At 50.8% G+C, this 18,192-nt stretch overlaps 1 protein-coding gene across 14 annotated transcripts in view; it reads left to right on the top strand.

Annotated features, from left to right (window-relative positions):
- IKZF4 (IKAROS family zinc finger 4) overlaps nucleotides 1-14,274 on the top strand; it is a 74,099-nt gene extending 59,825 nt beyond the window's left edge. For 13 of the 14 annotated variants that reach the window (XM_073319413.1, XM_073319412.1, XM_073319411.1 and 10 more), the window contains 3 exons: nucleotides 6,827-6,976; nucleotides 9,106-9,237; nucleotides 9,971-14,274. In XM_073319413.1, the coding sequence (XP_073175514.1) occupies nucleotides 6,827-6,976; nucleotides 9,106-9,237; nucleotides 9,971-10,692 (1,004 nt within the window). In that variant the 3' untranslated portion in view covers nucleotides 10,693-14,274. The remainder of the gene's footprint in view (nucleotides 1-6,826; nucleotides 6,977-9,105; nucleotides 9,238-9,970) is intronic. The other variant, XM_073319416.1, reaches the window with a different exon arrangement.
- The last annotated feature ends 3,918 nt before the right edge of the window (nucleotides 14,275-18,192 follow it).

Raw genomic sequence — 18,192 nt, forward strand, 5'->3', positions numbered from 1 at the left:
AGGCATGGAAATAGGACAGGCCCTGGTCTGGTTTAGAATAGCAAACATGAATCTTTAGAACACCTAATTATTAAGAAAAAGTCTCGTCAGTGTGTGGATTTCTCAGCCACAGAAAGGGGGCTGTCCTGCCTTCCTGGAAAGGAACTGGGGGCTGGTTTTCCTCCCACCCCCTTGGTTAAAGGCATGTGCGTTTCATGCTGTCCCCCTTGGGCATGCCCAGGCTGTAGTCTCTGAAGATAAGCTGTCCAAAAGAGTGAGGTTTTAAAATCTAGATCAAACGTGCCGCGTCGTTCTGAAACAGATCAGAAGCCGCATCCCACGCATGGGACAGCTGTGATGAGACTCCCATCCCTGGAGACCGCCTTCTGTTTTAGCATTTGCTGCTCCTCGCGGAGCCTGTGTTCACATGAGAGCTTTTCCCTGCTTACTGTAGAGCCTTTCCTGAAGAAACCCCCCTGCCCCACTCAGGATTTTGAGAGACTGGACAGTCAAAATAACCCCCTTACTTCCTTGAAATCGTTACACTGCGTTCGCTTGCCACCAGCCGTGCGTTAGGTGCTTTACAGATGATTGAACGAGAGCTGGTCCCCGGCCAAAAGAGCGTTCAGTCCATGACCGATGAAAGCAAGGGTGGCGGGAGGGAGGCTCTATGCCCAGCAGTCCTGTAAAGTAGGTAAGTGGTACTGAACCTGTTTTTCAGCTGCATAAACTGAGGAAGAGAAATGAAGTGACTTGTCACAAAGCCAATGAGTGGAAGACTTGGGAATAGAACCCAGAAATCCAGTTCTCTAACCATTACATCATTCTGCCTCTTTGTCACAAATTCCCCCCATGTGACCATAGAGTGATACTTATTCTCTACTCGGGTGAAGGCTGGTCCCAGGAGAGTAAGCGGCTGATACTGGACAGAGCCGAGGTATGTTAGCAAGGGTGTGTGAGGAGGCTCAGCCCAGGAAATAACAGGTTTGTGCTCCGAGACCTGTACCAGTGTTGTGGCAAATGAATGCTGAAACCCAGACTCCTTTGCAAACAGGAGCTGGTCTGGGTCATGTGTGTTCTGCCATCACTTTGTGAAGAACTGGGAGTGGTCTGTCCAGAGCACCCTGCAATACAGGCCAGGTCAGCAGAGAGAGGAAAGAGTTGGATCTAAGGGCAGATTCCCCCAGAAGGGAAAATTAACTGTGGGGCTTTTCATCCTAGAGCTTCAAAACTCTGGCCTAGAAAACCCAACTCAAGACCCCAGCCTGGTTTTCAAAAGATTTTTGTGAAGCCAAAAATAAATGCAGATTAAAAACAAACAAACCAAGCCAGTCAGGGATCTATTTTACATAAGAGCTTTGAGAGCACTAGACTAATGAGAGGCAATGCAACTTTTAGTCAAGTCACTAGCATCTAAATAGCTAAAGATTTGGGAAATAAATTCATGTTTCTAACACAAAGTTGTCTGTCTGTGGTTGCAGACTACATTAGCCGGTCTCCCTCACGGCTGGGTTAAACAGATTTTTAGTTGCTGTATGAAAATAATGCTGTTTAGTTGGGGAGGAAGGAAGGGGTTTACAGCTGCAATCAACTCCTCCGAAGTGATTTGTAAGTAGGTGTTTTCAGGCTGAAAATAACACTGACGTCTTAGTTCCAGTAGCCTGGACTGAGGTTTGATCCAGCACTGAAGCTGGGGAAATCAGAGAGGAAGCCAAGTGTGGAGATGACACTTGCTTTCTCATTGTGTAGGGCATTAACAAGTGGCCATCTGCTCCTGACATGCAATATTGGTGAAGATCTTGGACTTAGTTGCACCACTTTGTCTGGGATGGGGCCAGTCCCCTGGAGATCCAGGTCCAAACCCATCCATCCTCTCCCTGTATAACCACAGCAATGGTGTAAACCTCGTGGGCTTTGTGAAGATGCCTCACCCTTTACCCCAAGGCTGAATTTGGTCCCTGGACTACAAGCCAGTTCCATGTTGGTCAGTTCCTACTCACAGCAGTCAAACAATGGCTTTGCAAACTTACTCATTGTGGCTTTGCTGGGACAGAGGCTTCCTTGGGGTCTGGGTGTTGAATTACCAGGTGTCCAAATGTTGTGATGCTCAGGTTGTATTTGGCATCTTCCCAAGAGCCCGACAGTTGCACATAACTTCCCTCTATTAGAATCCAAAGCCAGACATTTCCTGCAGTGTCCTGTGTGTGACTCGTACCTTTCTCCATTTCAAGTGTAGAATCATAGAAATGCGGGGCTGGCAGGGACCTAGAGTGGTCAGCAAGTCCAGCCTCTGCACTGTGGCAGGACCAGGTAAACCTAGACCAGCCCCGCCAGGTGTTTGTCCAACTTGCTTTTAAAAGCTTCCAACAATGGAAACCTATTCCAGAGTTTAACTCCCCTTAGAGTTAGAAAGGTTTTCCTGATGTCTCCCTTGCTGAAGATTAAGCCCATTGCTTGTCCTGCCTTCAGTGGACTTGCAGAACAATCGATCCCCGTCCTTTTTGTAACAGCCATTCATGTATTGGAAGCTGTTCTCAGGTCCCCTTTCAGTCGTCTGTTCTCCAGACTAAACCTGCCCGGGATTTGTAACCTTTCCTCAGGGCAGGTTTTTGGTAGAAGTTTTTGTTGCTCTCCTCTCGACTCTTTCTAGTTTGTCAACATCTTTCCTAAAGTGCAGTGCCCAGGACTAGAGGCAGTTCTCCAGCTGGGACCTCACGAGTACTGAGTAGAGCGGGACAATTAGGTCCTGTGGCTTACATACAGCACTCCTGTTAAAACACCCCAGAATCATATTAGCCTCTTTTGCAAGTCCATTGCCTTGTTGACTCCTATTCAGTTCCTGGTCCACTAGAGCCCCCAGATCCTTTTCAGCAGTCCGACCACCTAGCTAGTCATTCCCCCCATTTGTAGTTTGTGCATTTGATTTTTCCTTCCAAATTGAAGTCCTTGACACTTGTCTCTATTGAATTACATCTTGTTGAATTCAGACCAATTCTCCAATCTGTCAAGGCCATTTTGAATTTTAAACCTGTCCTCCAAAATGCATGCAACCCTCCCAGTGTGGTGTCATCTGCAAATTTTATAATTTAGTTACAATTACATTACATTGTAAACTGCTTTGCAGTCTTCTACTCTGAGATTGTGAAGTGGAGGTGTGAGTGGGCGGAGCTTGGGGTCCTGTGTTTTTCGCCAACGAACAGAGTAATACTCTGATTCTGGCCCCAGTTACTAGAATCTGAAATGCTTTGCCAGAGTTCTCTGAACCATTCATAGGAAGTGCATGGGTGGAATGAACGTGTCGCTCATCAGATACAGTGGCGTCTGCGTCACGAACGCAGTTCGAATGTAGTTGACCTCCACAGCAATAAACTCCCACAAGGGGATCGGCTTTTCTATTCTGTCTAAATTTTGGTTCTTGCCCACCTGGGCACCTTGGAACTAACATGCAACTGAAGGTGAGAAAGATTTGAATAGTAACTCACGTCCTGGGGCCCTGTCTGCAGTGTGGAGTATTTCATAAGGAGTGGGGAAGGGCCTGAGATGAGCTCAGGTCTCTGGCTAGAATTTTTAAATTTACCAAGTGCTGACCTAGGATGTGGTTACTGACTGACTCTCTGACCTCACTTCCTAGCTCTGTGCTTCAGTTTCCACCTTCTGTAAGGTGGGGGTAACCATACTGGCCCTGGTCCCAGAAGCTTGAGGCTTACCTAAGGTGTGCGAAGTACCCTTGAGGTCCTCCGGTGAAAGAAGCTTTATACATAGGAAGTGATTTTTATGAGAGAGCAAAACTTGACATAGTAAAGCTGCGTGAGCGGATAGGGGGATAGCAATCATTTTTTTTCTTGAAAAATCAGAGTAGTTAAAGGTTAAACCACACGTTGCAAAACAAATAACCGTTTTTTGTAACGTGACTCAATAAGTCTGGTTCGGGCAGGTCTGAGCATGGCGGTTTCAGCGAGGGAAAAACTCCACCGGAGCCTCAGACCCCAAGATGGTGCATTCGTGACGCAGGTGCCACCATATCTGATGAGTGACAGTTTCGTTCCACGCAGGCACTTCCTCTGAATGGTTCAGAGAACTCTGGCAAGGCGTTTGAGTCTCGCAAATGGGGCCGGTATCCGACTATTACTCTGGTAGTTGGCTAAAAACCTAGGAATCCCCCCGCCACCCTCGCGCGCACTTCACAATTTCAGAGAAGTCGACTGCAAAGCAGAATACTACTCTAGCTCCAGTCTAAAAGGGAACCCAGGAATCCTGACTTGCAGTCCCTCGCTGTACCCATCAGACCACACTCTTCCCTGTGGTGCATCTCTCCATCGGCGGTAATGGCACGTTCCAGTTCCTTAGCGGTGCCCTGTTTGCGCCCCCTCGTCTCGGGAACGGGCTTCCCTTTCCTGCTGAGCGTTCGGCAAAGGTCAAAGCGTGGCTTAGTGGTTAGAGCAGGAGGCCTGGGAGTCAGGCCTCCCGAGTTCTGTTCCTAGCTCCGCTGCTGACTTGCTGCATAACCTCAGGGCCTTTGGGTTTTTTTCAGCTATGACACGGGGAGGCAGCTTGTCACTAACATGCTTAGTGGGCGTCTGGTCCAAAGTACTGTTAGCTGCCGTGGTGGTACGCTCAGCCCCTCTGCTTCAGAGCACAGGGCTTGTCAGGCGGCGTGTCGAGCGTTGTGATGGTTACCGCTTACCTAGAACTCGTGTAAAAGGCCTTTGAAGGGTTTCAGGGAAGCTCCACGCTCCCTAGAACGTCTTCGTAGGAAAAGGCCTGCTCTTTGCGGAACTGCTCCCTCCTGGGCAGTAGGGGGCCAAAATCATCCTCTGGCGGGACTTAATAAATAGCTTCTGTGGCCACTACACCAGCAGTGCAGGATCTGGGCAGCTTCCAGACTCCTCTGACATCAAACACTTGCGATCTCTTGGCTGAGAGGAACGAGCAGCTAGGGGCCCGTGCCCCACACATATGGGGATAAAAGATTGTGAGCATTGCTGCTAAGAGTGAATGAGTCCCAGAAGGCGTATTACATTCACCTGCAGGATTCACATCCACAAACTCCACCTCTGGCCCATCTTCCCTTCTCCTCCCATGAGCTGCCCCCTTCTCCCTTCCCTTTTCCTTCCATTGAGCGTATTCCTGCCTGCCGAACCCCCCTCCCCAAATGGAGCTCATGTGACGTTTGCCGCCATCCCATGGATTGCTCTGCTTGGGTTTGTATCCCCCTTTGTGCTGCCTGTGTCGATGAAGTTCTTCTGGGCAAGAACCATCCCCTGCTCTGTTTGTACAATGCCTAGCAAAATGCAGCTCCATCCTTGCCTGCTCCCCGGCACCAGGATTCATCATAATACAGCCAATTGTCTTAAAACAATGCAAAAGTGCTTCCCCGTCCTCAGCACAGACTGCAACAGCTGCTCAGGGGTTGGGGTATCTAGGATGGCTGTCACGATTATATCTGCAAATCTGTCTGCCTCTTGAAGTACTCAGCTAAAAGTTCCATACTAATTCATCAGTGCAACCTGCTGTATGCCCGGCTAGTGTGGCCCAAAACGTTCAATGGCTCTGCTGTGTCTGTCGACCCTCATGGAGCAGAACCGAGTGGCCGAACCGGAGATAACCATCAGCCATCAATGGGAAAATTAGCAGAGGTGAGAGTGTTGCCCTGGACCCATCCCTAAGCACTTCTCTTACCAGTGCTTTCGGAGCCCACAGGCTCTCGGCAGCAATCAGTCACCAGTCAAAAACGGCCGACCGTTCTGCAGTGAGCTGCAACAGGCCTGGCGCGGGTGTGCTGAGAGATGTAACGAAGCATTGGGGATTTCCAGCAGGGCTCCAGCAGCATTTTTAAATATTGCCCTGGCTTCCAGGGTCCAATCCTGCAGACCAGCCACACTTATGCAAGAGGGGCAGGACAGTGTGGCTGGCCAGCTGTTAGAGAACAAAGCATGCACCAGTAAAGGACGGGTCAGAGGAGGCTGGTGTCCTGAATCAGCACTCCACAAGCTCAAACCTTCCCCTCCCCTTTCAAAATCCAGGAGCGTCTGATGCCTTGTTGCTGGGTGAAGACTGCTTGGGAGGAGAGAAACCTTCAACAAAAGGAAGTGAGAGCCACTGGAACGTATTCAGTAACATTGTGTTTGGGATGATGTGAAGGAGCCTGGTTAGATCAGGAGCTTGGGGGGCAGGACTCCTGGGTTCTGATCCTGGCTCTGGAAAGGCCGTTCGCCCAATGATTAGAGCCAGGTGAGTGGCCTGGGTTTGAGGTCCTGACTCTTCTTAAATTGCTGCAGTCTTCAGTGAGACATCTTAGCTGTGTTGGACCTGATCTGTAAAGAAGGGATCGAGCTTGCCTGCCTCCTACGAGGACTAGGCCAGGCATACTGGCGTGTTCGTTTATTTTGGAGGAAACATCTCATCAGCTCTTGGTTCAAAACAGCATCATTTTAAATCTGACACGTACGTGAGACACTAACTGATGCATTGGATAAACTTAGTAAAGTTATTTTATAAAAGCTGTTACGGACTAAAATGTAGAGGAGGAGAAACATGTGAAGGGTCCGTTTGGAGTCTGCAAGAAGGGCCTGACCGATTTGGTGCCCAGCGCAGACGTGCTGTGGCATCAAACGCCAAGAGGTGCTTCGATTACTCAGTGACCTTGCACATCAGTATCCACTCCTTGGCAAATCCGCCTGCTCTGTGTCTGTCTGCTTCGGTCCCAGCCATGGTACGCCCTTAACCCATCTGAGTTGCTGCAGCATGTGGCTGGCCCGCACGTAGCTGTGACAGCTTCCGGGTAATATCTGGGTTTCTGTGTAATGTCTGTTTTGATGGCCAGGATCTGTTTTTTCATTTTTTCCAGTCTCCTCCCCCACAGTCGGCAAGCCCTACAAATGCAACTACTGCGGCCGGAGCTACAAGCAGCAGAGCACGCTGGAGGAGCACAAGGAGCGCTGCCACAGCTATCTGCAGAGTCTGAACACTGAACCGCGGCCGCTGGCCGGCCAGCCAGGTCAGTACGTTGTCCAGTAACCGGCGAGTGACTAGCTAGTCCCAGGCACCCGCTGGGACATCTAGTGCTTAGAGCAGGGGAGAGAGTCAGGACTTCTAGCTTCTCTTCCTGGCTGTAGAAGGGCATGTGGCCTAGCGGTTAGAGTAGAAAATGGGGAGTGTGGACTCCGGGGTTCTGTTCCCAGCTCCACCACTGACTCTAGATTAGGAACCATTGGGACACGTCACCTCCCATTTCTTTAATGGGATAATGGCTCTTGGAAGCAGGAGGGCGTAATTAATTGAGGTTTATTTAAATCAAAATGCTCTAGGGACCCTGGGATGGACAGTGCTACGCGTGCACAAATTCTTAATATTGCGGCCCAAGTAAGTGCAAAGTATTCCCTCGTTATGAACATCCCCTTGCCCAGAGCCTGTCATTTGGTGAAGTTGATCGTTTGGAGCATAACCTTACATCCTTTTATAAATAATTCTATTAGGAGAAAACACCTTAAAGCATTTCCCAGTAACAAACAGAACTTTACTGTGCAGAACCATGCTCTAGCCTCCCTTTGCATCAGGGGATGGATCACTCGATGATTACCCTGGTCTGCTCATTCCCTCTGAGGCACCTGGCATTGGCCACTGTTGGAAGACAGGACACTGGGCTAGACAGACCATTGCTCTGACCCAGTGTGGCCCTTCCTGGGCTCTGTTACAGCAGATGCTCAGTAAGCAAAGAATTGAACCTTACAAAGCAGGAGTCTTGCGAACGACTGGAAAATCTCCAAATTGATCCACACCAAACTAACAGCCTCCAGCAGTGTGTAAAGCACCTCCAGCTCCCAGAATGGCCCCTCCGTGGTCAGGAGATCATTCTGCATCCAGACCACGTTGGGCCAAAACAGAATCTGTGCACGTCTTCCTTTGCACACCAGTTCCCCATACGCCAACCTGCCCCACGGGACAGGCCTGGCGTTGTGGGTGTGTCTCTCACACGCTTTTCTGTGCGTCTCCATCAGCTCTGTGGAACTGAAACTTGTGCTCAGCTCGTATGAGCGGGCTAGTTTCAACATCTGCACCTTGGTTCAAAGGAAAAGTCAACCCTAAAGATCATAAAGACCCGCCCTGCTAGCGAAGTCTAACCTGGCTGACGGGCTGTCGAAGGGGGGCAGCCAGCTTATGGTGAAGCTTTCTTTTTGCAGATCTCCAGGACCTGCTCCGTGGCTCTCCCCAGCCAGGGCAGGGTAATCCCCTGGAGAGAGGGCAGATCTGATGCTGCACTGAATGTTAGCTACAAGGCCAGTTTGTCTGAGATTCTATCAGCCTCTTTGTAGTTCCAATTTTCTGTACCATCGTTATTGTTCCTAGGCTGCCAGAGACATAGGTGGTACTTCACAGCTACAGGAAGGGCAGGGCTCTGCTGAGGCCTTTACAATCCAAATTAAACACAACACCAAGGGTCAGTCGGATGCCACATTGGGACCCGGCACTCTGGGGAGGCCAGGCAGGGAAGGCAAGTTGAGGAGCAGCACATGCCCTTTCTTCCCCAACAGCCTGCAGCCACCCGTGCTGTCGGAGCACTGTCCACGTACACTCGGGGGGCAGTAGCAGGGCTCCGGCTCTTTGCCCAGAAAGCCCTGCTTGGGAGTGGGTCTCCCTGCGGGGCAAGGGGGGAGTTGTAGAACCAAGTGCCATGCCAGTCCGGTGAGGGCGTAGTCAGTAAGTAACGCTTTAACTGGCTCATCTCAGCCCCCGAGTAGCAAAGGTGAGAGAGACAGATTGCCGGCAGGGGTGGAGACGCCTCTCCTGCCACAAAGCCCTTCTCTAGCGCCGTTGCTGGGCAGAGAGTCCCTTCCCCAGAGCGGTTACGGGGCCGCACAGCCGTGGCCAGGCGGGGCAGGCTGCTCAGGCAAAGGAGCGTGTGGTGGGTGGCTGGTGGTGCTGTCAGAGGACTGATCCGTGAAAGAAGTGGGTAAGCGTTTGGCTTGCAGACTGAGCCAGAGGCAGTGGATAAAAAGAGAGGTGTGACCATGTGCCCCACTCTTCAGCTGCCCTGCCTTCAGCTTGGGGAGTGGAAGCGACCTCCCCGGTCCTGTTCACCCCTCCCGCATCGGGTATTGGCTGAGTGGGTTTCCTTTGTCTTGGCAGGCGATGAGATGCGAGACCTGGAGATGGTGCCGGATTCTCTGCTTCACCCCTCGTCCGATCGGCCGACGTTTATCGACCGGCTGGCGAACAGCCTCACCAAACGGAAACGCTCCACACCTCAGAAATTTGTGGGTAAGGGGCTCCCCTTTGCTTCCCGGGAAGAGCAGAGGGAGAGGTGAGGGTGGGTTGGCAGCAGTTCCTTGGCCCTACGTGTAGGAACTGACCGCTTCTACGGGGCCCCCTCTGAATGAGCTTACGGCCCTGTACATACAAATGCCACTGACCTTACCCAGCGCCTTTCATCCTGCAGGCCCCCAAAGTCCTGTACAGACAGGGATCCTTCCACCCCCCTCCCCCCGAAATGCAGCCCCCTCGGGGGTGGGGCAACATGGCACCTGTTCTGCACTGGGACCACAGCGGTGTTCAGAAGGGGGCAGCGTAGAACCATTCCTCCATTCGAAACTGCCGGGGGCGTTTGGGAGGAGGGGGTGCAATTCCAAGGGCTGACCAGGGACCTTCACTGGGAAGCCTGTGCCCCCCAGCAGCACTGGACCACGCTGAGACGCTGCAGTCAGCGTGTGTGCACAACAGGGCCCTGATCATACTGTAAAAGCGGAGAGCACCCCCTGCTGAGCCACCCTTCCCTCCACACACCGCTCCCCCTGGCCCCATCCTGGGGCAGGAGGGTTGGTACTGATCCAGAGGGAGGAGTACTAGTCACTGCCAAGGCCCAGGCCCGCGTGAGTTGCAGTGTGAAGGGATCACAGGTTGAGCCATGCAGAGCGGAGCTCGTCTCTAGACGAAGACCCTCTGCAGAGTGTGTGGGGCTTGCCCTGGGTTCTGACCCCTTGCTCCTTGCCCCCAGGGGAGAAGCAGATGCGGTTCAACCTCTCCGACCTCCCCTTCGATGTGAACTCCAGCTTCGAGAAGGATGTGGAGCTGGTGGCCGCCCACCACCCCATCGACCCCAGTTACGGCAGCTCGCTGTCGTTTGTTGGGGCCGAGCACCTCCGCCCCCTCCGCCTCCCCTCCACAAACTGCATCTCGGAGATCACACCTGTAATCAGCTCCGTCTACACCCAGATCCAGCCCATCCCGGGCCGGCTGGAAATCCCGGGGAGCCGAGAAGCTGCTGAAGGCCACGAGGACATTCCTGAGGGGGCGCAGATTGTGTACCGGGGGCGCGACCAGGGCGTGTCACCCAGCAACGGCTGCCAGGATTCCACAGACACTGAGAGCAACCACGAAGAGAGGACCTCGCAGCTGCCGGTGGGGAACTGCACCAGCAGTCGGCAGAGCCCAGCCTATGCCAAAGAGGACCCCAAGCTGCAGGAGGGCACCCCTGCTGCCCGAGCAACACCCAGCTCAGCCAAAGACATCCTGCGTGTGGTGAACGAGGAGGGGGAGCAGGTGAAAGCCTTCAAGTGCGAGCACTGCCGGATCCTCTTCCTGGACCACGTGATGTTCACCATCCACATGGGCTGCCATGGCTTCAGAGACCCTTTCGAGTGCAACATCTGTGGCTACCACAGCCAGGATCGGTACGAATTCTCCTCCCATATAGTGCGGGGGGAGCACAAAGTGTAGGCTAACTCAATCCTGCCCCTTCGCCCTGATCTCCCCATGACTCCTCCCCCTGGCTCTAGCTCCGCCCCCTCCCATTGGGCATGGACCTGTTTTTCTTTTATACTCCTTTGCACTGACTTTGGCTACAAAATATTTAAAAAAAAAATCACGAGGGGAGCTCTTAACGATTTGCCTTTTTATAAACGGAGTTATTTAAATATTGTTAACGGATTTTTTACATTCTTTGTGCTTTTCCTGGTTCTCCCTTAGTTATTTATTAAGCTTTTTATTTCTTTATAACTCTCTCCCTAAAGCTCTTTGAATTTTTGTCAGAGACTTGATCTACTTCTCTCTCTGCCGGGAGGAGCACATAAACCTCAAGCACACGTCGACGTAACACGCACACGCGTGCACACGCGTCTTACAGTTTAAGCCTCTCGCCCCCGCCCCTTCCTTCTAACTCTTTTCAGTTTCAGTCCTGGCCACCGTCGGGCGACGAGAATCTCAGAGTCAGTGCTAAAGTCAAGAGAACTCCCCTGGCCAGGAAAGCCACGAGCGAGCCACAGGGGTCCGTAGGGTGACCGTGCCCCAAGCTTTAATGGGTGATATCTCTGTGGCATGAAACTGCCTGGAACGCAGAATAGTGCACTCTGTCCCCAAGGCGGCTGTTCGACAGCTTCGTGGTGAAGTCTCCTGTAGGCAGCCATCACAGTGCCACCTGTTTGAAGGAAGGTGGAGCTGAGCAGGACGTTTGCCAGGGCTGCGACGCTCGTGGCTTTTAAGTACAAACTCGGTCTCAGATCAGAGGTAGGAGGGTAAAGACTTGGACGGTCTGGGTGGGATCCAGCTGTGCCTGTGATGAGATGAAAGTACGTTAGCCGGGAGGATAGCAAGCGTCTTTGAGTGGCGGCTTTGTTCTCCCCTGCTGGGATCTACTGGCGTGGTCAGCCCACTCCGCTCCCAGAGAGCTGAGGAGAAACTGGCTGAATTACTTCTTCCTTGTCACACCTGTGTCTTGAATAGCCTTGTAAGTGTGAGTACGAAACAGGTATAGGCCTCCGTCCTGGATTGGGCACCTGTCACTGACCCCCGCTCCCCCAAAGCACTTTGCTTCCTTTAGCAAGCATAGCAATGACCCCTCCGTCTGCTGAGCACTGGAGACCTGGACCTGATCCCAGGAGGACTTTGGTGGTGTCACCTAGTGAACTGTTGTCAGGGTCAGGCAGGGGACAGTATCCAGGGAAGGAAGGTCGGTCGCTAAACGGGTCAGCCCCTAGGAACCCTAATCCCGTCGCTTCATTCTGTGCTGCATGGTTGAAGTTTCTTCCTTTTCAGCAGCTTTCCCCAGGGGTCACTGTTGGGCACTTTGCCATCTGATTCCGTAGCTTCCCCGGGAGTGCGTATCTGGCTCTTATTTGCACAGAGGAATTGGGTCAGTTGCATAGGCCCTAAAGAGCTGCACTTTCAATGTGAAAGCTTGTTGTTGAGTTGGTTTGGGGTCGTTTGGTCCCACAAATAGTTGTGACGCTGCGTGGCACAGCAGAGGGATGTGGAAATTACGTCTCTAGCACGTCTGCGTAAGCAGAGTGTGTCTTTAGAGTGATGTTAAGTGTGTGTGTGGGGGGGGGGGATTTGCTGCATCAGAGAAGTGGCTTCTGTTGAGAGTTGCGTCTGCTCCAGCAGGCTGCTAACTACTGGTACGTGCTCAAGCCTCCTGAGCGAGGGAATTGTCCAGGATCTTGCTCAGGTACTGTAGGGAAACATCCAAGAAATGGGGAAAGGTGACTGCTAGCTTCTGGGACGTGCAAAACCAGCAGGGGATGTGGGTTCTGCTGTCGCTTCCCAGAGTAAGAGGATGAGCAGGAAATCATGGCAGTGTAAGGCCCCAAAATAATGAGGGGGAGGTCCCCAGAATCCTAGAACTAGCTGTGATCCCCGTGAGAGGGATTTGAAAACAGTCCGTTCAGTCCGCGGACAAAGAGCGGGAGGGATGCAATGATGGGCAGTTGGTAGCCAATGGCCGGGCTTTCACCTGCTCCAGAGAGGAGGCAGAGAAACATGCAGCACCCACGATTATTTTATTTTTATAGAGAAAAAAACCTCCACCTCCCCTGCAACTGGGATCCTGATGGTACTTGCACTTCGAAGGGGCGTGAGAGTTACACCAGGCCACAGTGCACAAAAGGGGTAGGAGACTGTGCATTCCCCTTCCCTGCCATAAATTGGTCAGTAGGCCACAGTGTCGATTAACCCCACTGCTCTGTCTTGGATAACGCTGCCCATCGGAAACAGATGAGTCGCGGGGTGGGGGAGGACCCCAGAGCCTGACTGTGTTCCAGTGGCCATAACTTAGGGGCGTGAGAGGAGGGAACCCTGCTTTATACCAAGGCCCACGATGCATAAAAATAATCACTCAACAGCAGCCCAACAAACTGCTCCCTTGAGGTTTAAACCAAAGGCTTGTTCTTTTTCTACTAAAACAAACAGAACCACCTCACAAGTTGCAACACTCGTTGCTCTTTATTTTCTTCTTCTTGCTTTTCTGTTGACGGTGTTTGTGTATCCAGATGTGAAACGAAATCGCAGAGCCGTTTTTCTTTGCAGAAGCCCGTTGACGGCACAGACCGGCTTGGGCAGAAGGGCATGTCATGTCTGATGCGATGTTTCAAATTCATTCGAGGAGGTTAGGAAAGTTCCCTAGAAGACATTCTCCACACACCCCCTTTCCAGTTTATAAATATAACCGTTGTGGTGCAAACTCACTTATTCCTTTCTGGTCTCTTCTCCAGAGCCAGTGGTGGTGGCTCAGAAAGCATTTTGTACTAGTTTCTACCAAAGCATATTGAGCCCTGGCAGACCACAAGAAAACAGACCATAAAATCCTAGCATTCTGATTACCATCTTCCAGCTGAAGTGCGAAATAAAGCCTGATTGTATCAGTCATTCTGGAGCATGACCAAAGTTAGATTGAGACTAAAATTTTGCCTAAAATTGAGCACTGACCTCCACATTTGGACTGGGATTTTTCAAAAGGCACCCAACTCTCATTGACTTTCATTGGGAATTGGGCACTTCATTTCCTCAAGCATCTGTGAAAACCCCAATCCTTAAGATTCTAAAATAAGTGGTCTGACTATTTTTGTATTTCTTTTATTTGGAATTGGAGAGCACCCACAGCTGCTGTTGAAGACCAAGAGATCTGTAGGTGCTAGCACCTTTGAGCATAAAGCTACTTATTCAGGGGCGGACGTGTAGATTTAGGAGCCTGATGTCATCCTTGTTTGAACATGTTGACCTCATACTTTATACCTCTCAAGAGGTGGGATTCCTGAGCTGCCGATGGGGGTTTTAAACTCTAGTGGTTCTTGGGCTAGCATCTGCTTTGAACAGAACTGAAGTGAGAAGCAAGATGTTAATCAGAATGACATGATTCCGTTACTTCAGAGCATTCAGTTCAAGGCCTAGTGATTTGAGAGAGCCAACCTTTTCAAAGTCACTGCCTTAGCAGTTCTTTTTCAGCACTGGTCCAATCCTCAAAATACCAGGATCTGGAGTTCAATCCCTTTTCATAAATATGCTCAGAAATAATTTCTCTTGCCATATGATCTGACTGCAGAAATCTCCATCTAGGTACGACATGAATACGAAAACCAGGCAGGCCCCTTGCGGCAATTTACACAGGGCTGTGCTATGCCTTTAAGACTTTCTGGATGTTAGGGATAGCACTTGTTAAATTGGCAAGGAACTGCTGGTTTTCCACAAGGTAGCAATAAAAGGCAAAATGGATTGATTGTGTGCAATTTTTGAGAAGTGTTCTCCAACGGAGCCCCAAACTGTCGGTTCTCATGCGGAAACGATGCACTTTCCCTGCTGCTTGTCTGCAGCTGAGCTGGCAGAGAGAGAAGGAAACAAACATCATGTAAAGCGGTCTTCTCTGAGCAAAACTGGAAACGAAGCGGAGAGCGAGACGTGGGTCTCCTTTTCTGACTGTCATTTGGTAAACTCCGTCATGGAAAGCCAGTGCCCGGGTTGGCTGCCGTTTGGGGGATTTTTAAAGCACGGTTGTGGTCTGAAAAGCAGACTTGTAAAGGTGACATTATTGCTACTGTGTGTGCTCTCTCCGATTCACTTTGAAAAATCCACCTTTTGACTTGCAAAGGCAACTTCTGTGCCACCAACCATCTCCCACTCAGTCTGAAAAACCGGCTGGCTTAGTTCTACCTCCAGCCTCTAAAGTCCACAGGTGGACCAGCGCTGCTGACCGTTGATGCACACGGCAGGACATAATCACCCTTCGGGTGCTCAGTTGGCTCCTGCAGGGCTCACAGAAGTAAAAACTCCTTTGCCCAGATCAGATCTGCTCAGCTTCCCTGACAGCCAAGGAGCTAAATGAAAATGTCCGTTTTATAGTCACTTTCGGACCACAACCGCTGCACTGTCCTATTGTTGATTTAGTACGAAATTCAGTTAAGCTCAACCTGACTGTTATCCCCAGTAGACTGTGAATAAGTATGAAGAGCCCCACAACCGCGGCCCCCATGCCTCCCATTCCCCTCTTCAAAAGGTAAAACCAACACAATATTGAGGGGGGGGTGTTTTTTAAACAAAGGGAAAGGGAAGTTCTGAACTTTATAAACACCTTTTTTCCGCATCTTTTTTCTTTTACCTGTAAAAAGAGTCTAAAACAAATGTAGGAATTTTGTAAAACTCCAGGTTGCTTTACTTGTGTAAATATATATATATATATATATATATATTTTTAATCAGATGTATGAACAACAAAAAATATGATGTGCAATACCCCAACCCTCTTCCAGCACCAACAACTCCTCCTTCCTTTCTAATGACTTTTCATTTGTATATCGTTAATGGATTTGCTGTTGTCTTCGGGTTTTTTTCCCTTTTTTGTGAGGTTAGACTCGCTTTTCAACAGAACTCTTACCGCAAAAGCTTTTTGTATCTGTAATATATTGTAAGTAAATATTTGTGTAATGGAGATATACTACTGTAAGTTTTGTACTGTACTGGCTGAAGGTCTGTTATAAATAAACATGAGTAATTTAATGCCCCAGGCCTCTTCCTGCTCAAACGTCATGACTTCTGTAGCCCAAAGATCTCCCCATCCTCAGGAACACCTCACAAACATGGCACAATCCTCCCAACCCACTGTGCCAGAGGGAAACGGTTTCCCCCGTCTGTAACAGGGATAATGAGGCACAGAGAGACTCTGGCTTGCCCAAGGCTAGCAGAGTCCCCAGCACAGTGTCTTAGTTACAAGACTAAAGCTGGCTGGAGAATGACTATTCCAGTTTGTGAGAAGTTCCGAGGGTTTAATTTTTTTTCATTTTGTGTTGGAGCGAAACCAAAACCTTTCAAAAGTCCCTCCCTCCCCCCTTCCCCTGCTAAATGGAATTGTCTCAAAATACCCTTCTTTGGATCGAGACGTTCGGGTTTTCAGTTCAGGGGTCTGTCTTTGGAAGCGACTGATGAGTGGACCTCAGAAGCCTTCCGATCAAAATGATCCAGCTCTGCAAATGTTTCAGCTTTGAAACAGCGTTTTTCCATGAGAAACCATTCCATGGACACTGTTCCAACCGGCTCCGCTAAGGACTTGTCCGCAGGGAAACTGACTAGTGGGCGGAATTATTTGGGAATCATTGTTCTGCTCTGGTTCTGTTGGTCAGTTCCCTGCATGACAAGCCCCGTGAGAGCAGAGAGGGAGCACGTCTGCATGCGCATCTGTACGCACGTTGGAACAGAACAGTTGCCAAGTTGAAAAGCAAAGAATCCTTTGTCGCTTCTTTCTCATTGTGCCTTGGTTATTGTTACCCCAGCCTTGCTGCTTGCCTGCCTAAGAGCTGCACCATAATAGCTCACAGATAGGGAGACGTCATGACAAACAATTAATGTGTTTGCCTTGAATGGCACTCGAGTAACCTTGCTCACAGCCGTATTTTTATTTTGTTGTTGATTTGAGGCTGCCAGGGAAAGAGGGGGGCTGTGTCTGTTACAGCTACAATTTAAAAGGGGGAAGGGGAGAGGACCCTCTCTGGGGAAGGAAGGAATTGAAACAGCTGAACCTGAGAAAGGCAACATGCTGGGGAAGGATGCCAGATTGATGGCCTTGGACGTGAGTCCCGATAACCGGTACAGCCTGATTCACAGCAGCTGATTCTGTTACTTCATTCCTGAAGAGGAAAGAGGTTTGTGGGAGAGAGCCCTATAACTCCCTTATGAGCTTCTGGTATTGTGGGGTCCTGCAGAGTCCTAACTGGCACACCGTGTAAGTTACAGCAGCCTTGGGGCTGCTCTAACTCGTGCTCTACATCCCACTGATCCTTGTGGCCTCTGGGTATTCGAGAATAGCTGTAACTGCATTCTCCAACCATGCCCCAATCCACCCCCTCCGCTAGGAGCAGGGGCAGCTCCAGAACCTTTATGCCATCTCTCCACAAGCTGGAGGTCCTTTAAGGCAGGAGCAATTATCGGGGTGGTGGGCATTTCTGCCTATTTTAAGACCTCTTGACACTGTCAGAGCATCTTAAAGGGGCTGGAGAGTAAATGAGAACAGGGCCTAATTGCTTTACCGCTCAGCCCAACCCAGCCATGCAGGGCCATCTCTAGGGCGAAGAGGGAAATTTGGCCACCACGGCCTCATCAGTCTTCAGCCTCTCTTCTCAGGTTGCCAGCAGGGGTCCAACTGCAAGGGGTATATCTGTAATATGGACACCAGTTCCCCGGGGCCTGGATATTCAGACTAGAACCCGCCAGTCGCTGAGCCAGACTAGTGTGGATTCCATCCTCTGGTCTCCATTCCCAGAGCGGCTCTGAATAGAGGCCAGACCAGACCAGGGTGCATCTCTGACCTCTGCTGAAAGCAGGGAGCTAGAATCGGAACAGGAGCCCCAGCGGGGAGGGAGGCTCTGGGAGATGAACCTCTCTCCCCCGATGGAGTCCCCTGGGATTCCAGCTGAGGTCCTGGGAATGTCGTTCTGCAGTGTAGCTGAGCCAGAGGCAGGTGGTATCTGGAAAGGCCTCACCTCGCCTCCCCAGAGCGCTCTCCTTCGAGACGAGTTTCCGTGCTGTTACCAGGACCAATTCCGCATTCTAGACTCCAAACTCATACAACCCCCTTGACGTGAATGGAACAACAGCAACTTCCTCCCCACTTCTGAATTCGGCTCCATCTCTGGAAGGTCACTCTGGGTCACACACCTTGTGGGTGTGTCTATATGCGGCTGGCCCTGCTCAACTGCCCCGGGCTCAGGCTGTGGGGATAAAGTAGTGCAGTGTAGATATTCAGGCTTGGACTGTGAGTCCCCCGCAACGGGGAAGGGTCTCGGCCCGGGCCCCAGCCCGAATGTCTACACTGCCATATTTAGCCCTGGAGCCTGACCCCTGAGAGTCCCAGTCAATTGACCTGGTCTTTGAGACTCGGAGCCGTGGGTTTTTCGTTGCAGTGTAGACATGGAACCTGGGCTCCGCTCCCTGCTGTGTGTGTGTGATGGGGGCAGGTTATTT

The sequence above is a fragment of the Lepidochelys kempii genome, chromosome 20, assembly GCF_965140265.1.
Source record: "Lepidochelys kempii isolate rLepKem1 chromosome 20, rLepKem1.hap2, whole genome shotgun sequence".
Taxonomy (NCBI): domain Eukaryota; kingdom Metazoa; phylum Chordata; order Testudines; family Cheloniidae; genus Lepidochelys; species Lepidochelys kempii.